Raw genomic sequence first — 25,207 nt, 5'->3', positions numbered from 1 at the left:
TTTTGGCAATCAGATAAAGCTTATAACACGTGGCATCATTGTGTTTTGGCATATCCTGAAAAGCCCGGGTAAGATTTCATCTCCCTTTCTACATAATGCAGCTTTGAGGAGCTGGAAGAAAGTTAATTGCTTGCAGGATCATTGACAGTCTCTGTGTCTGACTATTGAGCTACTGGAATACTGTCAGCCTTATGATGGCAAGCTCGTCTAAAAGTGAATTAGTTTAACTAAATTCTTAATTTCTTTATAAGCTAATGTCTGAAACAGAAGGACGTTTAGCCAATTTTTTGACAGCTGGCCTTCTCTGGCATAAATTCATGCTGTTCAGCCACCTGGGCTGTGCGCAACCAAGACAATGTAGTTTATATCTTGTTCTAGGTATCTGATTTAGTGGCGTTTAAATTCTAATGAGTCCTTTCTTACCATTGATTCCAATAGCTTAGTGAAAAATAGACCCTGCAGCAGTCCATACATGGAATAAGTAGCAGTGCCTGGATGACAATAGATCCATAAATTCTTGCTGGTTTACATAATTTTATATATAATGAACCACTAAGTGAAATATTATTTAGTTTATCAGAGGACTGATCCGTTTTATTCTAAACCTCTTTAACTATTCAGAATGGGTGCTGAGCCAGAAACAAATGGGGAGATGAAACAGGCTGCCAGAATCTGATTCTGGGTGAAAAATTTTGCCTTCTCTCCATCTACAACATTTGTACCTGTGGGATTCCTTTATCTTTGCTTGCAGAGTGCACATGTACAATTATAAGAAGAGTTAGCTAGTCAGATACAATGCAAACTGATACATGTCCTACCTCCAGGTCTAAGTTGAAAGGGGGAAACACTTGGACTTTCTGAGATCAGGGCATCATCAATCATCACTAGCCTGATTAGTGTATTGACCACTCCAAAGAGTGGAGCTATTTGCAATCTGGTCAGTGGACAACAGTAGGATGCAAACACCAGAGAAATGTGGCTGTCAGTAGAAGTATTCTAGGTATGGACTCTTGCTTGCCCCTCAGATTGCAAAATCTCTGATTTATGATGTCAGTTCTGGCTGTGGCCATTAATGAAATCACTAGAGGTTGTGCAGCATAGTGTCATGTGACCATGACTTGCAACTTCCCAGTTTCTTGGAAGGTTGACTATGAAGGTCACATAGGGCAATCACATGATCTCAGGATTCCATGGCCATTGTAAATGTGCATTGTTTGCCAAGCACCCAAATTGCAATCAGTGACTTCCGGGATTTTTACAATAGCCACATGTTTTAAGGATAAATCCCCTTTTCCAGTGGGCTCATAACTTTGAACATTGGCTGAAGAGGCAATTGATAAGCAAAGACTACCTATATATCCTATTTCAGGCGCTGCTCCATCCTGAGTTTTATATGCTAGAAATTTGGTTCAGCATAACATTGTGCCTAAAATTGCCTCAAAATAAAATGCCTTGCATAAAATTTAAAGAGTTATATGATTGCTTATCTTATATGCAAAGTAATCCTAGGTAGCTCACAATAATATTAATTAAAAACATAATAAGTAAAACAAACAAACCCCACAACAGCACACATTTCCCATGTGTAGCACTGCAACTATACTGTAGACTCCCAATGCTCTTACATTTGCTGTTGTAACAGTAATAGTTTATTAATGAAATGATGTGATAAAACAATGCCATACCTATACTTTCTTGGATTAATCATCTCATTTTGCTCATTCAGCCACAATATACTTCAGATAGTGTTGGTTGTTGATATACCAGTATTTGTCTTTCTCTTTTTTAAAAAAGCTATAGTCTTCCAGTGTGTAGATCACATATTTTGTAAAACCCAAAAAAGGTATGTGTTTGTTTAAGATATTGCATCACTTTTTAAACCTTAGCATCTTTAAGATGTGTGGACTTCAGTTCCCAGAATTCCCCAGCTTTTTGTTGAAGTCCACACAACTTAAAATTACTGAGATTGGGAAACATTGACATGGAAATTAATACAGGTGGCACTCAGTTTGATGGCCTCAGAAAGGACTTCCAACCTGTTCTCAAAATTACAATCTTCATACAGCCTCCACAGTCACATGATCTGAATATGGGCGTTTGACAACCAGCTCACCTTCACAATGGTTGCAATCACAATGGTTGCCATTTGTGACCTTTCCAGTTTGGCTTCCAACAAGCAAAGGGAGCTGGATTCACTTAAACGACCATGGGAATTAACTTCACAAGCACATGATTGGCTTAACAATGGTGGTAAAAATAGTTATAAATTGTGGTCCAGTCACGTGATGATTCGCTTAATGTCTGCATCACTTAGTGACTGAAATTCTAGCCTCAATTGTCATAAGCCGAGGACTACCTGTAACGTGTCCTGTTACACCCTAAATGTTTGCCAGTTCTTTTCCAGCGAAAAACTTTCTTTTTTATGAACCCTGCAAAATAAACTCATGTTTAAATTGGAAATCTGCTAGTAATTGTTTATGTTACCTGTTAAATGGTATCAAATGTAGCAAAAGTCAGACTTTTGCAAGTGAGAGGTTTAGTTAAAATTGTTTCACAAAAGAATTTGGTTTTTGTATTGTCCTTCTCCCATTTGCTATTGGATTTAGATACACCAAGAAAGCACTGCATTTTTTTTCTCTTGAGGATGAAGTATGAATTTTACTTTCTGTTCATAATGTATTTCAATGCAGCTTGGCTTTGCTTCCTTGCCAAAACTCTTCGGGTTAAGATTCTAGTAAAAGAATGGCCATTCTTATTCCTATACTTACTGATGGTCTTCTCTCTATTTTCTCCCCAACTTATTTACAATGTTATACTTGAACTGCAAGTAGTATATATCAAAAAAATATAGAGAGGAGTTCCATCCTTTTCTAAGTACAGATAGGTCCTTACTTACTGACCACAATGGGGACTAGTGGCTCCATTGCTAAATGATGTCATAAAGAAGTGAAACATCACATGATGGCACTGGCTTATGATCTTAGTTCTGGCTGCAATCGTTGCCAAGTGTGAAAGTCACAAATGACAATTAGGGATGCTGTGGCAACTGCAGCTTTGACAACAGGATGTAAGTTTCATTATTCAGTGCTGTTGTGTCTTCGAATGGTTGCTGAATGAGTGGTCAGTAAGTGAGGACTGCCTGTATCACTATAGTACTTCACTGAAATAGTGAAGTACTATAGATGCCTTCTGCAGAAAGAGAGCTAGTCACAATAAATAAAAATAAAGAGTTAAAAAAAGGAAGTTCTCCGAATGCAAGTTACCCAGCCTGTCAGTAAACCTGACTTCATTTTAATAATTAAATCGTTTTCTGCAGTGATTTTTTCCCCTTAGGTTACTATTGCATGCTGACATTATCCAGATTATTTTTCAGTATTTATTTAATATATTTGCTTTCCATCTGTGTTGTGAATGCTTAGATTATCATTGATACATATTGGACATATATTACCAGGGTGAAGCATTGTTTAACTTCTAATATTCAATTATTTTAATGGAAAAATTAACAGCAAAGATGGTTGTGTTTTTTTTTTTCTTGAACCATTAAAAACAAGTTAGCTTATGGGCTTTCTGGAGACTGTTCACCAAAGGAACAATTCGGTTTATTATTAAATCTTTATTAAAAAAAAACATAGTGCCAGTTCCATGGATAAAAGCAATATAATTGGAAATAAGAAACCAAAGGTGGTAAAAATGATCATCCTTAAACTCTTTCCCGTGCATTTTGGCTAGCACAAATATTAAGCATCTGTACTACAGTAAAAAGATATGAAAATCCATATGCATTTGTATAGCTTCAGCCAAAGCCAGTATGAGCTCTGCAATTTTTGAATGAACTTGTCATTGTTATTTGCAAGCTGGAAATCAATTTTCTGTAAACTTGACCAGTGCTCTTATCCTTTCAGCAACTCTGGAAGAAATCTATCTCTTACAGAGCGGGTTATGGGGCAACGAAAGAGGTACATACTTATATCTCTCCCATTGCAATCACTGTCACTATTCTTAGGATTGTGGTTATTATGCAGAGCTTCTATGCATTTTCTCATGATATCATTTTTTTTAATATTTGTTCAGTTTCATGTAATGTGAAAAGGTCTTTGGGGTAAATATGGCATGGATATTACAGGAGGGGGAAAAAGCAGTAGGAAGTCACTTCAGAAAAGATTGGAATATTAGGTGGGGGAGAGGGTGGGAAGGAAATCCTGCAAAGGAAATACATCTAAGGTGTACAGAATTGACCAATTTGGTCTAATATAAATATCAGAGAAGAATAAAGAATTGTGTAAATATGTACTTGCATGAGTGGGAGGAGGGCTGACATTTCCCTCTTAAGAATTTGGGGAGTACTTCTTCTGCCTGAGAAGCAGGGCAATGAGTTTGGGTTAGGTTTAGAGCTGATGGAACAATTAGAGTTTAAGTCACAGTGGGAATCTTAAATTGTCATTAGCATATTAGCTTCTCCTTGGAAGAGATTATTATTTATAATAGTCATTTTACTAATCCCATAACCTACTCAGAACAATATTGTATAAACATTAAGTACTTGGGAGGAAAATATTGCCAGGAGGATAGTGTTACTTTTAGATAGCAATATGTATTTTATGATATAAAAATCATTGAAGCTACGTTAATCCAATAGATAAAACCCCAAAGGGGCAGGGATGTAATACTTTTATTAGGAGGTGGCTGACTATCATTTACGAGCAAATTTACAAATTCATCTTTTTCTGAAGTATGTCTTCCCGTATTACATTTTTTTTTCATACATGAATTAGTTTTTGTTGTGTTGTATTGTGATTCCACTGCTGCTGGGATGCATGAAAGGCCAATGAGGGTAATTAACATGGGGTGGGGTGTTTCTAATGCATGTAAGTTATCATTTGCTAAAGCCTACAAGGGAAACCCCCATGAGCAGTGCCTACCAGAATATTGGCTTTGTTTGATTGTTTTTAATCTGCTCTTCTAAACTGGGACACAATTTTGAAGCTTACATTCCCAGTGAATAAATCATCCCTGAAGTTAAGCTGGTGATCAATGCAATCTTCCTCAGATCTTCATATTCCAGATATTTACCGTAAATGCCGGCGTACAAGGCGACCCGGCGTCTAAGACGACCCCCGTCTTTATAGCCGGACCGCATTCCTAGAACGTCGTCTTATACGCCGGAAACTACCAGTATTTCCGGTGTATAAGACGACTCGGCGTATAAGACGACCCCCGTCTTTGGCGCCGATTTCAGCGCTCGCGGAAGTCGCCTTATACGCCGGCATTTACGGTAACTGCAATTCCTTATCAGTTCAGTCAGCAGTTTCAACAAGTGTGTTGGTTAGGAATAATGTGAGCTGCAGTGCAGCACATCTGGAGGGTGCCAAGTTGCACAAAGCCTATGATCACGCTTACACTAGCAGTGCAGTACTTGTCCGTGAATGCTTCTTGGTGGAGTGATGCATTGATTTGGCTTCTGCTGTAACAGAAGATTCCTTGATATCAATTCTTTCCATTGCTGAGTAGGAAAGCTTAGGTATGTCAGTAGTACTGAGTATCTTCAACCTTTTTTGCATCAGAAAACCAATCATTCTCCAGCACTGGAGATGGATAATCCACGCAGTGGGTTGAGACTGTATTCCTGGCCAATCAGATCAGTCAGCCAAAGTTGCCACGCCCCGTCTTGGACCATGATCCTTTAGTCTTGACTGATCTGGCCATGCAGAGACATCTACAACTTTTGGCTCCTGGGCAGGTATAGTTCCTTTCCATTAGGGGGGATTTTTTCTAGTAGCTGAAATTGCTTAGTTTAAAAGTTAATTAGAGATAATTTAATTCAATTTAATTGACCACTCAAAAATTTCCTTGCTAAATTGTAAAACTCAGGAAGTCAGATTCCTACAGGGGAAACCACCCCCACTTAAAATATTGGGAGTATTAAAATACTCCCAGTATAAGCCCTGTCATGTTTTGCAGAAGTACAGGTAGCCCTCGACTTACAACAGTTCATTTAGTGACCGTTACAACGACATTGAAAAAAAGTAACTTGTGACCGTGTTTCAAACTTATGACCACTGCAGCATCCCCATGGTCACATGAACAAAAATTCAGATGCTTGGCAACTGGCTCATCGTTAAGGTCATGTGATCCCCTTTTGCGACCTTCTGACAAGGAAAATCATTGGGGAAACCAAATTCACTTAACAACTGTGTTACTAACTTAACTTAAGTTACTAACTTAACAACTTAGTGATTCACTTAAGTGGCAAGTAAGGTTGTAAAATGAGGCAAAATTCACCCTAACAAATGTTTACCGCTCAACAAATTTTGGGCTCCATTGAAATCATAAGTCGAGAGCTATTGTATAGGTGGGAAGATTGAAATTGATCAGTCACTGCTTCATGAACAAGGAAGGATTTTTGTGGATCTGCTCTTAGGAAAACAGAAACAATAGGATTTTCCCGCGTTCCTAATAACTTATTAAAGTAATGCCACGATAGCCGTAGTTTCATAGTATGCCAGAAAACATACTCTGGCTTAATGCAACCTGTGAACATGGACCCTACCAAGAAGAGCTAAGTTTTCATTGCTCGATAGAGGTAACCATCTGTATTCAACTGTGGTAATTATTACATTTATGATGCTTAGTATCATAGGTAGCTGTTTTGATTCTTCAGACTTTCTGTCTGTGTAATGGCTCTCCTGGAGATAAGGGGCATGTGCTGTACTCTGAGTTCCTCCCATACTACATTTCTGAAACAGAAAAAATGCATCAGCACACCAAAATAAATTCCAAGAGAAGCGTGACCCTTGGGTAGGCTTACGCATATCCCTGGATGAAAGGGTACCCTCTTTCTCCTTCTGCAGTAGGCAAGTAATGGATGTGAAGTCTAGAAATTAAGTGCCAATCAAAACTTAATTTGGAATTGGACTCTGGTGATGGCACTGCAATATAAATTTGTCTACATGAATTTACGATAAAATGTGTCTGCAGGGTCCATTCATGTAGGTTATTTACAATCTCCACAGCCATATTCGGTTGGAAAAAAATTAGCAGAAGGGCTGTTTAAGGCCATGCTTTCTCTGGTGGTAGGGATTGGAATGGCCCAGGTGATTGTTCTTCACTTCCCAAATTAATTGCACTCAAATGGGTGATACGGTGGATGCTAGAGTCATCCTGACTAGCATTATGTTCAATATTCTGTGTCGCCTGCATTTTAATATGTTCTGACTAACATCTCTTGGATCTGAGTATTCCAGTTGAGGTCAAGGGGGCTCTACAATCTGTTAAGTTAATGTTAAAACATTTGGTACATGATGAGTCTGAATTCTAGAACTGCAGCAATTACAGCATCATGCAAGAAAAAGTTGGTGAAGCCTTACTTACACCTGTTGCCTTCAGGTATCATGAGTGATTTTAATAATCGTTACCCTAGAATCGTAGCCAGTGAAAAGTTTTATTGAAGGGGGAGGTAAGATAGCAAAACAAGCACATTTTTCCTAGGAGGTTTACTGTCAAAATTGTTTTGAAGGATGAATTAAGATGGCCAATTTATTAAGTTTTAAATTTACTATAACAATATGCTAATATATAAAGAATTGAAATTCAATATTTTCTGAAATTTTATTTTTTTAAGTTAGTAAAAAAATAAATTTTCTTACCAAGCTGTAATGGGGTAACAGTATATTGTCGGAAAGCCATAACACATAGTTAATTATTTAATATTTCATTGTTGCATGTTTATTGCCAAAGAGAGGACATTCTTCTGCGTTTTCTGCCTCAAGTGCCAAAACAACCCAGTGCTTGGAAGAAAAGCATGAGTGGCTACTTGCCTGATGATGCAAAATATCATGGTTCAATCCCAAATTTAAAAAATATTTTTTTATTAGGCATCCTTTGAACATTATACATTTCCTTAAGTCATCATATCAGGAGGATAGTGTTCTAGTCTTAGGTTTAGCATGAGAAAATACATTTTCGCCAAATAAAATTGAGGTCTTTAATCCTTAAATCAATATAAGGACATGCTCTGGCAGGCTAGGTATTTTTTTTTTTAAATGAATATGTGACCCAAATACTCTAGATGCTATATCAAGAAAATCAAAAGCTGATGAACTATATTAATTTGGAAAGCAACATTGCAGTTTTCATTACTTTGTCTATTCTGATCTTGATTAAGAAAAGAAGAGATTATATGTCACAGTCTGAACTGTAGCATTAACCCGAACTAGCGAGAATTGTAATGACAAATGGAAGGCATGAATCGGGGTAGCCACAGTAAGGGGTTTAAAAAAGTGAAGATGGCTACAACCCTGTGATCAACCCCCCATATTTTTTTAAGGTTATTGTGTAGGGCTTCATTTGCATGTTGGACCCTCTACTTTGCCTTTTTTTTTTTTACCCCCTTGTGACATAAATATATAACCATGGGTAGATGGAAAGAGACAACAGATCATGAAGAATTAGCAAAATGACACAATGGTGCCAACAGAGCACATAGTTCCAAATTTTCTCTTTGCTTTTTTTTTTAAAAAGGGCTCCAATAGAAGCAACTAAAGACAAATATATAAGCTATGCTTATTGCCAAAAAAACTGAAAGATCAGATGTTCACAACAATATAAGTGTATTTTTAACCCATTTTTTTTTTTCTGTTAGTATCGGTTGAAAGTCTTTTCCCCCCAAAGACAAAATGAGGGAAAGAGGCTAATTAACTGAGTGCAAAGTAGAGGAAAGAGTGCTGAGCACTACACAAAAACCCTATTTTGCACCCACGGTTGTCTGCCCAGCCAAAGACAACAAAGAGTTCCGAACTGTACAATGGACCAAGTTTCTGGATGTAGGAAGGAGGGAGGGAGCATCCTGATGCATCAAATTGCTTTTCTCACTCCCAACAGTATCCAGGAAGACAAAAAACAAAGAGAAGGGGGGAAAAAAGGTGAATGACTGGTTGTTTTGCACGCAATCCTCCTCCAGTCTGTTTCTGACACCAAGCTGTGGAGTTGATGCCTTCCAGCTGATCAGAGAAACAAATAATAAAGATGTGCAGATGTTTTTTTTTATTATTGTTGCCATTCTCTTTGAGTGTATTAGGACACTTTGGGCATTGAACTGAAAATAAAGGAGCTGTATATTATCTTAATACACAGTCTTAATAGTGAACAAAGGCAGAGGCAGCAGGATGTGGTAATTTTACAAAGGGAGAGAAAAGAAGACCTCCACAAAATAAACTGCCTCCCCTTAAAGCATCACAGCTGTTCGTTTCAACTATTTGAAACCACATTCCATTTATTTAGAAACAATCCTAGCATGATTATCCAAATCTCAGATCATGAGGAAAGATGGAAAGATTTTTATTTAAGTGGGTTCAATGTCCCATTCCAGTTTTGGGTGTCCCCAAAAGTTTACACACACACACACAGACCGATCCATTTATGTGTGCTATGAAAGACACGAGGCCTTTGTATCAGAAGCAAAAAGTGAACAACCAAAAGAAAGTTGAATGTGGAAATAAAATTGTCGTAATGGAGAGAGTGCTATTAGATTTGGTGATCAACAAGTTTTGCCCTCAAGTTGTAGCAAATATTCATAGGTTCCTTCAGACTATTTTGGAAAAGTGCTCACATTTTTTAATTGTATTCTTCTCACATTCCGTCTGATCTCGTCTTCTGAGCAATTGGGTGACTGTATTAGCTAATTGATCTGGTTACGTAAAAACACTAGATACTGAATAAATGTATTCTTAACATCCTACATTTCATTTAAAAAGAGGCATGGTGATTTCTTACAGTCTTTCCCTTTATTCACATTCTTTAGATGCATCTGAATGAATTTTGCAAGGAAGTTCTCCACTGTCAGATTATTTGCTGCGACAAATTTTAGCATATTTTTCACAAAATAATTAAGCTACTGATACTTAAAAAAACCCCAAATCCAGTTATCTATGAGCCTACTACCTCATAGTTCCCTACGTCCGGTTAGATCCCACAGGCTGGGCCTCCTTCAGGCCCCGTCGGCCAAGCAGTGCCATTTGGTGGGGCCGTGGAGGAGGGCCTTCTCTGTGATGGCGCCCACGCTTTGGAACCAGCTCCCCCCGGAGATTAGGACCGCTCCCACCCTGTTGGTCTTCCGTAAGCTACTTAAGACCTGGCTTTTCCGGCAGGCCTGGGGTTTATAAAACCTGACCCCTGGATGACTGTCTTTGTACTGTTTGTTTGTTATGTTTTATGTGTTTTTTATTGTTAGCCGCCCAGAGTCCTTCGGGAGTGGGGCGGCTTATAAATTTTAAAAATAAAATAAAATATAAGGAGCATGACTCAAGTATTGCTGAGTCAAATTCTCTAGAATCCAATGTGGTTTTTCCCATGGGGAAATACAGCTAACCCTCGACTTATGACCACAATTGAACTCAAAATTTCTGTTGCTAAGCGAGGCATTTGTTGTGAATTTTGCCTTCTTTGTGACCTTTCTAGCTACAATTGTTAATATCTAGCTGCAGTTGTTAATATCATGGTAAATCTGGCCTCCCCATTGACTTTGCTTGTCAGAAAGTCGCAAAAGAGGATCACATGACCCTGGGACACTGCAATCTGTCATAAATGTGAGCCAGTTGCCAAGCATCTGAATTTTGATCATGTATCCATGGGGATGCTGCAGTGGTCATTAAGAGTGAAAAACGGTCATAAGTCACTTTTTCAGTGCTGTTGTAACTTTGAACGGTCACTAAATGGACTGTTGTAAGTTGAGGACTACCCGTAGAGCTTATTTTTTTCCCATATTTGAATATTGAGATAAAAAGCAAATGGACCATTTCTGGAATTCTAGGTAATGCCGCTGGATCCCACCAGAGAGCTTCTGCCTGGCCCTACTGAACAAAGCTGTATTTGGTCAGTCAATATAGTTAATCCGTGATGAGGAAGCAGTTCTGCATTACGAATGGCTATCACATTAACATACCACTACTCTGTTTTAGAATGCCTGGCTTTTGTTTCTGTTTCTGTAATTGCTGATTAAGATGTTTATTCAGAGACAGACTTACTGTATTTAGTCTTTTATCAAAGTGCACATACATCCATTCAAGCATAACGGCTCACCTATCTGGCGATCCCGCTTTAAAAATTGTGCATTCTGTCCTTTCACAGACTGTTTTTGAAAAGATCCTGTCAGTTTGCCCTTACTACAGCTATGAGAAATTACTCTACCTTAACATTTTATGTATAGGCAGTTTCACTGTTTTGCTGATGATCAGCAACATTTCCTCTAACCTATGTGTATAGGAACTGGGGAAGCGGGAATGCTGCAGATGAGCTGGCTCTACGAGGCCAAATGGATGAGGCAAACCATGAACTGTTGCTCCATGGGCAAAAAGCTCCAGTAGACTGAAACGGCCTGCTAGCTACAAAGTCCAACTTCAGTCTGGGACTCCATTAATTTGAGAGTTTTTCCTCTCAAATTAAGACGGGCCGTGTGTGTGTGTGTGTGTGTGTGTGTGTGTGTATGCACTTTTCAGAAATATATAGAAAGGTGGCAGTATTTATTAGAGCCCAGGAGTGAATTAAATCAAAGGCAGGCAATGCATGGAGCAGCTTCCAGATTTAATCCTTGCCATTTCAAGGTATATTTTGACCGCTGCTACTAGCCCATTATCTCTAATACTGATATTGTATCAGCAGTTCAATTCTCACCCGCTCAAAGTTTGACTCCACTTTCCATCCTTCCAAGGTCGGTAAAATGAAGGCCCAGATTGTTGGGGTAATATGCTGACTCTGTAAACCGCTTAGAGAGGGCTGTAAAGCACTGTGAAGGGGTATATAAGCCTTAAGTGCTATTGCTATTGTGTTGCTGAAAAAGATGTGTGCTTTAGAAATTCTTCAGTAGGGGCAGATGAGACATAAGAGATTATGATCAAATCCCAGTTATTTTAACTTTATATATCTCTGAGATATCTCTCTTAGGAGAAATGCATTCATTCAGAAAATGATAATATATGTAGTCTGCTACCATATAAAAGTATAACTTTGAAGTAGCTGTCATTTTTTGCCTAAGCCAGGCATTTGAAATTGAGATTTTGTCTTGCCTAAAGCAGTAGCATTCCCCAGGCCGCCCCACACTTCCTAGAAGTGTTGTATATATCTAGCTATATCCAGAGCTAAATTAGCCATCATCAGCAGATCCTATTGTGTCTTTTAAAAATGCATGGGAAGAGCAGCAATGGTATTATACATGACCGTGACCTAAAAAAACTTACATGCAGCGATGGTATAATCTCTGTGTTACTGCTTGAAGATTAATAGATGCAGGTCTAATTCCATTTTGAATCAGATCCCATTTCATTGATCTGGTTCTAATTTTGAAACCTAGGTTTTGATAGCTTGTGCCCCCTCTTTTCTGTCTTCCTCTTATTTTCGTGCTGTTCAACTTGCTTAGAAAGAAGGGAAAACTGACTTCCGGTTCCGGTTCGTGGCATCTCTAGTCGCACGGTGAGATTCATCTCCTTGTCGTCTAGCCTTCCCTCCACCGGCAGACCCTCATGCGGGTCAAAAGTTGCCCTGGAGGGTGCGACTTCTGTCGAAGAGGCTCTGCTCGGCTGCTGAGGAGCGGCGGCTCCCTCAGCTGTCCGAGCCATTCTCTGAGGGCCGATGGAGAAGAAGATAGACCAGTAAAATGGCCAATCACCCTGCTGCTTCAAACTGCAAGTCAAAGAACATCTAAGCTGTAAGAGCCCCCGTGGTGAATCCGGGTGAGATTTTTCTTTGCTACTCTCTCTATTTTATTTTGTTTTTGGTACCTGAAAGAGCCTTGTTGGAATTATTTCCCTGGCTTGAAAAGGCAGCTTCTACATTCTTTGGGAAGAAAGGCATTCTATAAAAATAGAACAAAATTTTAAAGACTATATTTTACTTCTATATTTTTTGGAGTACAGAATTTTTTTTTCTTTTCCTCTCTTTCTAAGAACTGTAGTATCAGCCTATGCTGGAAGATTATTTCTTTTTCACATTATACTTTAAAATATAGAAAAAAGGAAATGGTGTCTGGAAAAGACCTTTTTTAATTTACTGAGGACATCCAGTGGCGAAAATTTAATACTGTAACTTCTGGTTACTTGGTTTAAAGATGGAATAGACCTGACCTTCAAAATAATTTTGAAGAGAAAAGATAAGCTGTGCAGCTGTGGGAACTGTGGGGGTGGATATTGCCTAAATTATATCAAATATAGCCTCCACAAAAAAGAAAAAAGAGACTCTTTTTAATCACTATCAAAATGGAGAAACCTCAGTCACAAACTGTACACTTATATTGGAAAAGATCTATGAGGCTACTGCAGAAATATGTGCTACAATGAAAACGTTTACTACAGAACTAAGATCCAGAAATTTCACTTCAAACGTTCAAATGGATGTCCAGGCTACACCGGACTATGGTATAAATCAAACATACTAGAAGAGGAATCAACAGAGATAAAAGAGGAACTTATTCTATCTTATAAACCTTCCATCTGCAACTTAGAGAAACAGAAGAAGCAAAGACTGAGATTTCAAACTACAAAGCAACGATGCTTCAAGGAGGAGAGAAATAGATGTCTAATGCAGAGGATGGGATTTCTACCCTTTCAAAGGCTACTGCAAGCAACAAAAATAGATCTACTGGCTGAAAGGGAAGCATCTTTATGGAAACCTGCCTGGCACAGAAAAAAAGCCAGAATTAGACTGAAAAGATAAATTTAAAATTGTGTAATGGATTAAAAGGCAATGTTGGACTTATGGATTGTTTTAAGGATTATGATTTAGAGTTAGAAACAAGAATATATATATATGAGGGTGATTTTTAGAACAGATATTTTAAATAGGTTAAGAATGTACTTTTTGGAATAATAGATTTATTTTGATGAAAATTACGTATTGGAATTGAAAAAAATGTTTTTTTTTTAAGATTGAGATGGTTTTAATAATTAATGGAGTGTTTTAAATTAGTTAGATGATCTTTTTGTACAATAACATATATGTGATAATGTATGATAATCAATTGGATGAAATTTGAAGTTTGTGTAATGAAATGAATTAAGGTTTAACATTATTTTTTAATTAAGATAGCTATTGTGTAGTGGAAGAAGAAATAAATGAGATTGGTGATAAAAGGAGGGATGAGAGAGATTAAGAACTAGAATACATCTGGAAGGATACCTGAATTGATAACTTGTTGATTAAAGTTAAATTTGATTATGGTAATTGTAAACTGATAAACTGTAAAACAGGTTTAGTAGTAATAGAAATTTAATTTAGAAATGGAATATTTTAAACGTATTATGTTATTTGAGGGAAATAGAGAGGGGACAGTGAATGTATTAAGTTGAGTTCTTTATTTATGTTTTTACTTTTGAATGTCTGATTACCCAAACACCACGGTGTGTCCTGAGTACTTTTTTTAAAAAAATTAAAAAAACAATAAAATATCTTTTAAAAAAAAGGAAAGAAAGAAGGGAAAATTGTCACACACCAGACCATAGTAGCTAGGTCTCTTGAAGTCTTGGGTCCTTCCTGTCATTTTGCTTTTAACCTGAAATGTCATGGATTGAACTCATACCATCTGCTAAGAAGGCATCCATTCTGCCAGTGAGTTTACCTTTGAATTCAAGTCTTTTTCAGTGGTGATTTTCCACAAACCACTTTTCCTGTGATGCACAATTAATAACCTATGGCCCCACCTTCTCTCTTACTAGCATTACTGTTATTCCTTCTAGACCAGTGGTGGCGAACCTATGGCACAAGTGCCAGAGGCAGCAATCAGAGCCCTCTCTGTGGGCATGTGCACCATTGCCGCAGTCCTAGGCCTTCAGCTGGGTTTTATAAAACCTTTTCATTTTAGGCCTCCGCCGCCATGTACAAAAAAAAAAGGTTCAATCAATCAGTCAATTTCAACTTCTCGAGGGAAAAAAAAGACCTTGCAAAGTTGGAATTGATTGATTGAACTTTTTAGTCCCCCCAGTCTGCCGTTACCACTGCAGCCATGCCCACCCAATGGGCCACACCCACCCAATGGGCCACACCCACTCAGCACCCGACGATGCATAAGTGGGTTTTGGGTTGCAGTTTGGCCACTCGGTCTCTAAAAGGTTCGCCATCACTGTTCTAGACCAATGGAATGATGAAAGTAATTATATGAAAGATCTTGGACTTCATTCATCAGCAGGATAACTCTCTAAAGCCTGAATAAAATGAAACTGAATTTGGTATGGTGTAAAAGGCTAACAAAAGGAAAACTGAATTGGAAATTGAGCTGAATCTGGCTGTGGGTTGAGCAGAAAAAAAAATCTGGAAAAAGTCTCTAGCGTTTCCCTGGATAATAGAGAGTTGGGCAGAGACTTGGAGGGTTGCCATCTGCTCCATACTTCATCTTCTCCGTCCTCTTTTCCAGCCACACAACCCAGAGCAGAGTGTCCATTAAGATATTCTGCCACCCTGGCCAAACTTAACCCCGTTCTGTTCCATCGTTGTAGAATTGTAATATTTATAGACTTAGACCACAGGTCAGCAACCTGCGGCTCCGGAGCCGCATGCGGCTCTTTGAGCCTTCCCCATGCGGCTCCCAGCCTCCTCTGCCTTTGCAGAGAGAGACAGAGAGAGGAATTGCACTTCCCTGCTTCTCTCTCTCTCTCTCTCTCTCTCTCTCTCTCTCTCTCTCTCTCTCTCTCTCTCTCTCTCTGTGTGTGTGTGTGTGTGTGTGTAAAAAAGAGAGTGCACTCACAGTGTTCTCCGAGGAGCTGAAAAGCTTACTGGGCGGAGCTCTTCCCTTTGCTGCGTCTCTGCAGGAAGCAGGAAGCAGGAAAGAGCTAGCTAGCCCAGGTAGGCTGACTCAGGAATTCTGGGAGTTGAAGTCCATGAGTCATAAAAGAGACGAGGTTGCCTACCCCTGATCTTGTTGGACAACAGCAGCAGATAGGAGGGGGGGGAGAAAGAGAGAGGGAGAGAGAAAGAGAGAGAGGGAGAGAGAGAGAGAGAGAGAGAGAGAGAGAGAGGAAAGAGAGAGAGAGAGAGAAAGAAAGAGAGCGGGGGAAGAGGAGTGGCAGACCAAGGGCAGATAGAGAGAGAGAGAGAGAGAGAGAGAGAGACCCTTTTGACATCTAAAATGAAGATAACACTGCATATATCCTTTTTTACCTGTGTGTGTGTGTGTGTGTGTGTGTGTGTGTGTATGTATGTGTATGTATGTATATATATATATATATATATATATATATATATATATATATACACACACACACATATATATACATACATATACATATATATACACACACACATACATACACACACACAAATACACACACACACACAAACACACACACCTATAATAAAGGTAAAAAAGGATATATGCAGTGTTATCTTCATTTTAGATATCAAAATGGTTTTGCGGCTCCCAGTGTTTTGTTTTTGGTGGGAAACGGGTCCAAGTGGCTCTTTAAGTGTTTTGGGTTGCCTACCCCTGACTTAGACTAACAGGTTCAGAGAATCTTGGGTTGCAAAGAATAAGAACAATCTATATAATTTCTTAAAGCAGCTCTTATTTTTTTCCCCCTAAGGTTGCATGCAAGTAAAAAAAAAAGTTGCAGCTGCTTTAAGGAATCTGTTTTTAATCTGCCTCTTAAATCAGTGACTTTTCTGACTCATGTTGACATCTGGAAAAAGAAAAGCTGCTTTAAGGAATAGCAGAGAGATGATATTAAGCCAGAAGCACTTCTTCTCATAGGAAGCACTTGTTTGAAGCCAGAAGCAGTACTTCCAATCATTTTTGAAGTGTATGCAGCACTGTTATTTATCTTCAGTCTGAGATATCTTTATTATTTGCTCTATATTGCTGGGAAGTTTAACTAACTCGCATAAATGTGTGCTGATGTGCATCCAGAGGCCATTTACAGAGATGGCAAGTGATAGATCTGGAGATTTTAGACAGCTGTGATCACTGTCTTTCTTAGTTACCACATGCTGCTACAGCGTGTTGTGTAAAATTATATGCCATGCCATGCCAGCTGAGAAGATAATGCATCCTCAGTATTGTACAAATATACATTGCTGCTGACCTTTTCTATCTGGACTTTCCCAGGATCTTTGGTAAGCCAATTACAGTGTTTTTAGGAAACAGTGTAAACTGTGCTTTTGTATTATACTGAGCTAATGTATTCAATCTTTAGGAAGGTGTCCCTTCTCAGTATCTCATAATGGTACTCAGGTGTTACTAGCATGGCATACCCTCTTCATTTAAGCACCAGCAGGTACCACTACACCATTCTAAACATGCCAAACTGCACATCGAAAAATTGTATTTAGAGATCATACAAGTGGAGACCAACAAGAACAGTGGCCATCCTGTCTGCACCATTTATTTTTGCATCCCCTAACGTCCTCTGCCCAATAGTTCTATCTCATTTTTCTATTCCCCTAAACATCACAAGCTCCCTCTGTCCTTGGTGCCGCTTTTGCCGTCCATACAATGCATTCACGTGCAGTTTAGAATCTGTCTTTATGAAAAGAATTTAAATGCTACTCTTCAGCCAGGAAGAGAACTTAAATAACAGTGAAAAAAGACCCAACACAAAAGGACAAAAATGGGGAGGAAAAGAGAAAATGACAACATTTGGACATCAGTTTTTATATAACTCTTATGCTAGCTGGGAACAGAGGGAAGCAGCTTTGCTGTAACAGACAAGTTTGGAGAGTCATCCAGGAAATTGCTTGACGACAGGGACTTCCTCAGAATTACTGAAATGCAGCTGGAAGCTGCTGACTTGATTTGGTGGGACCTCAGTTTACTTGGCAGGCAATTCTGACCATTTACTAGCAAGGTAGCTACTGTCTAAGTTAATTTCTTCAACATGGAGGCTTCTGTGACTTTGCAACAGTTCAGCAAAGCGTAGGCAGACTGATTAGTTTACTGAATTTACCTCTCGTATGATCTTTCTTGTGTCCTGGATTTTGTGGGACAACTGTAAAACTATCCGTTTTGTTCTTACAAAACAATGTTATCCGACCTTATGCAAACCAGTGTATCCTCCATGACCATAAGCTTTGGCCCTTCTCTAGATTTTCTTTCCCAATTAAGCTTTACCAGTTATAACTGGAAGAGGTGTTGTTTGTAAAGGAATTCCATCTTTCTAGGCCCATATACCTGCCCCCAGTGCTTGCAGTTTATATATTTAAAATAGTTAGGGTCAAAAATTCTTCAGATTTTTAAACGCTCATAGTTATGTGTACATGATACAGGCACATTGGCAGTTAATACAGTATGTAGAGCTATAAGATGAGAGGTTTGTTTTGACACCCCTTGCTACATAAACATATGGGTAAATCAGAGTTAATACTAAAATTAACTTACAGCTAAAGATTCAGATAGCTATATTGCCTGCTCTGGTACTTTTTAGTGATCAAGTATACATAGAATTGAATAACTTGAATAATATTTCAATCAAAAAATCCACTATGGTTTGCAATATATGTATATACTAGATGAGGCTAATTTTAGACAAATTTATTTCCCACTGCATGTTGAAAGGAGAAGAAGAAAGATACTCATCTCTGCTCCTGAACATAACACTAAATTATCACTTAATATAAAGTTTGAAGGCTGTTTCCTTACTTCCAGAGCTGGAAAATAGGGCATCCTTTGTTTATCTGAATACAAGGCCAGAAAAGAAAAGTGGCATTTAACCAAGTAAGAGTTGAGTATACTATTTCTGAAGCTGATCTCAGTTCAGAAGAGGCACAAAGTGTTTCTTTTCAATAAGAAGTTTACTACTTCTGAACATAAATCCAGAACTGAAGATGCTTATAAATTAATGAGAATAAGAAACTTGGAAATAAAAGATAGACTTCCTCAAACAGAGGAGTTGACTTCTGGTGATGGTGTGGATACTTCTGTGTAATCTTCTTAGAAAAGATCTGTTTTCCAAAATGGTTCTGACTTCCCCATCAGGCTTACAACTTTAGGATTTCCTGGTGGTGTCTCCTCTCTCATCAGAACTGATTCTACCTATCTTTTACATCAGTGATTGATTGGCTTGTTGCTGCCACCTGCTGTGAGAACAAGGGGGGGGGATACTTTACTCTAAAACACAGAGAAAGCTCTATTGCCACTTTTCACAGAAAATAAGAATATAGCCATGGAGGATGCATAGGTTTTCATAAGGCAACCTTGTGATATTGTAATTCCAAGTCCTCTTTTTCTTTTTTAAAGTGCTGTGTACTTTTGCATCACTTTCATATCTGAAATGACACAAAAACAAATAGTGAAATGTAAGAAGGAATTACATTTATGTCTAGAACAGTGTAGCCTTATCGTGGTATCCTCAAGTTGGTTCAATGCCAAAGTTTGCCCATTAAGATAGAATTGCTACAGGCATCCCCTAAGGGAATTATCTGTCAGGAATGGCTCATTGTGATGTTCCCTCTTATAGAAAGGACAAAATAGAAAGGGCCAATATCTGAATTTCTAGAAGGATAGACAGAAGTGATGCATCCTGAGGTTTAAAGGACCACACAGCTTTAGTCTTTCCAGGAATTGAGTACTAGAGGCATTCAAGACAGGTACTTGAGTACCTCTGGCCTCAAGAGATGCTACTGACTTTTTATTGCTTATTTAATGAATATTCCAGTGTTAAGTCTAAATTAGCTTTCAAGAAGTGTCCCCCATCTTTCGCAACTAGTTTACACAAAACTGGAAAATCCCATTTAGCACAAGCAATAGGTTGCAAAAGTTTCCAGCCAGGAAACTGTTTTCTGCAACATGTTACAAGTCTTGGGAGAAAAAGAGGAAAGAAAGAAGGAAGGAAGGAAGGAAGGATCTCAACTTTTCAAATATGGTTTCAGCCGTCCATAAAACCACTAAATCTAGAAGCTTAAGGGCATGTTGATGCTGTTGAAAGTTGATGCTACTATAACACTAACTTACTTCCACTTTCTTAAAAGGTATCAACATGCTGTGTTTATTCTGAAACACTTTCTTTCAGCTCTGTTGAATGAAAAGAATATTGCCATTTTCTCTCACCCTTTTGTTCTTTTTAATTGCAAAGAAGTTTAGCTCACACTCCTGATTTTTTCTTTGTTACCTTCCTTTAGGCATTGCAGGATATTAAGTATCTGGTTCCTTCTAATGATAGGTCCTGGACACTTTTGAGATTTCTTAAGCATGTGGAAAGCTAGAATGACACTAGTTTCAATAAAATTATTTTTGTTTTAAGGAAGATATTCACAGATAATTTAAATGTTGAAAAAAAAAGTTATACGAGCACTTTTGAACACAACTGCATTTATTTGTATAGATTGCTGCCTATTTTGTATGTTAATTTATTTTATTAGAGTACTGGGAATTTTATAGCAAATGATTCTATTTTTCTTTTATTGTTAATATATATTTCCAATTGTTATCTTTAAAATGCCATTATAGGTGTAATAAGAGTTTTGACGTAAATAATGTTTTCATACATTTGCTAAAAAGGATGGAAAAATGCATTTTAGAGTAAGAATTCTAAAGCATATATGCTTCTTATTTGTTAAGCTTCTTTGCTATGTTAATTTTATTAAAACAGATTTGATTGTAATTGAAATAATTATAAAATACTTAATCTTTTTCCTCATAGTGTTTTCCCTCTGCTATTTTTCTTCAAAAAAAAAAAAAGGAATAAAGGAAGGAAGAAAAAAAAAGTTAAAGCTTATATCTTAATGACTGTTAAACCTATAATGGAAAAGTTTAAAAAGTACATAGGGCAGCAACAATGCTGTGAAATAAATTCATTAAAATCAATGTTATTCCAATGAATACTAATGGTATTATTAATGCTTGGATAAGGTTTTTTTCTCCGTCTTTGTGATTATTCAGCTTGTTGTCTATTGAATCTATATCCTTGTTAATGAAAGCCTCATATTGTGTGCATATAGATTGTCTGAAGAGTCCTTTCATTCTTGTCTGCCCTTCTTTCACATTGGGAGAGTGCCTCTAGGTTTCCCCAAATTACCAGATGAGGATATGTATTCTCACAGGTTCCCATTCCTGTCTGAGCCTTTTGAAATAGTAAATACTGCCTCCCATAGAGTTAGGAAACACATACAGCAAAAAGAAAAAAAAATAGAACACTTTCCCAGTTAGGAATAAAGATTTATATTTAATTGTTTGAGATCTCACATACAAACATCTTTTTAAGGACATTTGTAGAGCTGAAATTCTTTGTTCTATTGCATTATTTTTTGTCCACAAAGATAAATACACTGCCCATCCTTGAATTTTAAATGCACCCTGAAATTAGAAGAACACTGTCTTTCTCTAACACGCACTGTAAATGTGTTGAGTAAGACTCAGAAGTCACTGCCACACCTTTTCTGAACACACCGGTCTTCCCATGGAAGACGTATTCTAAAATGTTTTGTTCCCTCATTCTTTCTCCATTTCCATTTTTTTAAAACAAACAATTATCTGTTGAAAAAAATGTCATGATTTCCATCTGGTGGATGAAAGGAAGACTTCCCTTCATAAAGTAATCCGGGGTTGTTTGTCTTTTCCTGTTACAATAAAACCCAAACTAATTTCTATGGTTTTTGTTCCTGTAATTTTCATAGACAAACACTATGTACACAAGATACATAAAACTACAATTGTTGCAGCAGCTGAAGTATGTAACGTCTTTTCTCTCAGAAATTAACCCACGCTGTCCAGAAAGTCAAAATGGTGTGAAATTGAAAGTGGGTCCCAGGAGTATGTAACTCACCAACAGGACACTGGCAAATGATCAATTATTTTCTGGACTGCTATACAGGAGCCACAGTTCATATTTTTAGGACCTCTGGGAAAAAGGGAACATTGTAGAATGCCTAGAGGAAAAGGCTAGTATTATCAGTGCTATTTCTTTACGGAGCACTGATTCCTTTCCTGTTGAAAAAAGTGGGTGCTATTTTTGGCCAAAGTGAAATGAAATCTGTTTGCAAGCCAATGTCTTTAGCTCTCCTGTTACCACATCTTGATTTGTTTGCCCATATTCCATGTTTTAAACAAAGCTTTCAAAACTCTAGTTATGTATCTTCATTGATAATTATTTACTTGGCAACAACTGCATTTTTTAAAGATCTGTTTTACGCATTCTCTGTGGTGTGGAGCATTCTTGAAGGGGCCTGAGTAAATCATACTTGTGCAAGCACTTTTTTTCCATAGTTCTGTTCTCAGAAAGTTTTACTCCTGATTTGGACAAGACTGAAGTGTATAGCTTGCATAGGTTTGCTTGAGCTAGACAAAATTGCACATAATTCCATTTCCAGCAGTTGATTTTACATATCTGAATTAAATCTCAAATCCTTGTAATAATTGATGTCAGTAGATGTTTTTAACATTTTAATTATTGGCCCTTATTACGGGGAGGGAAAATTCATTTAGGATGCTTGCCATCCAGATGAGCCAGTTATCTCAGCCTTCCTGGAGGTATATAAAAAATGTAAGCAGATCAATAATTAGAGTGCCATAGGAACACAACAAGTTGCCTTCAGCAGAGTCAGATCATTGATCCATCCATGTTACTATGCCACCATTCCCTCCAAGCACATTCTCAGGAACTGATGAGACTAGGAGTTCACATTTGATGTTGATAATAAATTTTCAGCCACTAAATTACGTTATATTCCACGACCTGCTAGGAACCGGGCTACACAAGTGACAGAAGCCCCACCTGCGCACGCACAGGATGCAGGCAAAGCGCAAAACCACACACACACACACAAACACACACACTCACACACAAACACACCTACCTTCTGGTCTGTGGAAATACCTCTCCCCATGGAACCAGTCCCTGGCTTTAAAAGGTTAGGGGCCATTGATTTAAAGCATCCGTGTCCAACAATTTGGCTTGCCTGGGCTTTATCGAGTGAAGAAAAATTATTTGGGGACTCATATAAAATATATAATACAGTTAATCTATAAAAATAATAAACTTCCTTTTAAAATATTTTTTATTATGATCTTGTGGAGCTGCATTACCAGCTGTCCAGGGTTGCGTGCAGCTTGTGGGCCACAAGTTGGATCCCCTGATCTACAGGGATATGATATGAACCTATCGTATTAAACTATCCATGCCTTCGGATCATCTGGCTGTTATCTATACAAAAAGGATATTATAATAACAGTTGGGTCTCTTTGTCTTCTAATCTATGGTTTTGAGTAATTCTGTTGGTGAAGGTATGCCTAGCACTCTATTCTTTCTTGTCTGTCGATCGGTTACCACTCTATTCTTTTTATTAACAGTTTCACATTTTCTGTTCACATAAGCATTTAACATCATTTGCACTTTAGCTGTCTTGAACAGTGGTTCTTATCCTTGGTCCTGAGATATTGTGCACCTCACATTTGAGTGTTGTATGTATGCTTTGATTATTAGAATCAATTCTGGATGAAGGTGTAGCTTAAAATTTTCAGCAACATAACCAATCATTCTTCATATTTTGTAGAATTCCATAAATACACCTACTAAATCAGATTCTGCTTGTCATTAATCCTTTATTTCTCAATAAAAGTCTTGCACCATTACTTAGTTGTTTCTTCTATTAAAATAGAATCCTGTAATAAAGGGATTGAATTTTGGATTTTTGCATCCAAAGAAGATGCAGTCCCCAAAAGCCATATTGGACTAGAAAAATGGTCTGAGCAAGCACCTGATTGATGATTGGCCAAGTGTCCTATCACATGCACACTTACCTGAGTAATTCTCTTGAGGTCTGTATATATGTTTATATATGGAGGGGCAAATGTTCTCATAAGAATGAGGCATTCTTACTTATATGCGTTTAAAATGGACTATGCGGCCTTTTCAAGGCAAAAGTTCCCCCAAATAGTTTACATTATTAAAAAGGTACAACCACATTTTAAAACCTCTAGAACATTCTCTATAAAAAAGTTTACTATCCTAACATGGTACCAATGTGATACCAGAAATATCAAATAGCTGAAGCTAAATAGGTAGCAGATCTTCACTTCCTTTTCATTTTCCTAAAATGAAAGGCTAAGTTACATTTAGAAGTTTAGATTGGGTCCTCCTTTGCTAAGTTAAATGTGCTTAAATTCAATGTCACTTCTTTTAGTACAAGAATTGTTTTCATGTTCAAAGGAGAGTGCAAGATCCCAATTCTTTCCTATCTTCCAGGTCTTCAGTCAAGTATGCCACCTCTATGTGGTGGATTTTTCTTCAAGTGCCTATGTGAAGAAAATCCTGATAAAATAGTTTATCTAGTCATCTTCTTATCCTTTCTAGATTGCCTTTTTCTATAGGATGAGCTTGAACAGTGTTTTCACTTTGGGGGAACCATTGTAAAAAAACAAACAAACCCCTCTCTTATAGCCTCTATTCAGAATTCCACATAGCACAAAATACTCTTTTTATTTTATCTTTTTACCTGTTGCTGCACCTTCCCAACTTGAAATTAGGAGTTCAGATCACAAAAACCTTTACCCTTCAAGCCTTTGGCCTTGCAATTTAAAATAATAACTCTGCAGGATTGCTTTTGCTCTTTCTACTTTCAAACCTGCCTTCATTTTTCTGCTATATCTATATTGTAAAAGCTTAACAATGCTTTATGGCAGAAGAATGACTGCTATCCATTACGGGCAATACCCTTCGTTATCTCTTCCATATATTGTGTTTTCACAAAGCTGATTGACATTTGCTTTGTTAAAGTATCCAAAGGTGGATACTTTAAAAATATATAATGTATATATATATAATAATTAAAAAGCTTTGATGGTATAATTAATTATGTTTTGTTATGACAAACAATTGCTAAATTTTTATACATTGAATAAAATTTAATCTGAAAGAAGTTGCCTCAGTTAACAGAATATCTGTCTAAACCAGATGTGAACATCAAATCTTTGGTCCTCTTTATGATCCTTTAGGTTGCATTTCCTTAAACATGGTTCCAGCAGGAAGGGCTTTACTAGAATCAACTGCTCACATGAACATCTGCGGAACACATTTTTCTTGCATGCCAGCTATGTTGTCTGATATCATATCCTGTAATAGAGACAGAGAGCAACAGTCTGAAGAATGTACTGGATTTGATTGATTGATTGATTGATGGACCGATTGATTGCAACACTAAATGTTTACAGTTTTGAGAACTTCCTGAGATTTGTCAAGAAAAGAGTTCTATATCTTTTATCCAATTAGTTCGGTATTCTTCATATTCACCTGCAATGGTTTGC

The 25,207-nt window shown here is 37.6% G+C and overlaps 1 protein-coding gene across 3 annotated transcripts in view; it reads left to right on the top strand.

The window, feature by feature from the left end:
* FIGN (fidgetin, microtubule severing factor) overlaps positions 1 to 25,207 on the top strand; it is a 147,632-nt gene that overhangs the window by 59,089 nt on the left and 63,336 nt on the right. For 2 of the 3 annotated variants that reach the window (XM_039352781.1, XM_039352783.1), the window contains one exon: positions 3,906 to 3,959. The exons of the other annotated variant lie outside the window; for it this stretch is intronic. In XM_039352781.1, coding sequence (XP_039208715.1) covers positions 3,906 to 3,959 — 54 coding nt within the window. The remainder of the gene's footprint in view (positions 1 to 3,905; positions 3,960 to 25,207) is intronic. 3 annotated transcript variants of the gene reach the window in all.

The sequence above is a fragment of the Crotalus tigris genome, unplaced genomic scaffold (genome assembly GCF_016545835.1).
Source record: "Crotalus tigris isolate CLP2741 ecotype Arizona unplaced genomic scaffold, ASM1654583v1 scf7180000018477.2129921, whole genome shotgun sequence".
Lineage (NCBI taxonomy): Eukaryota > Metazoa > Chordata > Lepidosauria > Squamata > Viperidae > Crotalus > Crotalus tigris.
The sequence above is the reverse complement of the archived record's forward strand: the minus strand, read 5'-3'. Positions and strand labels throughout refer to the sequence as shown.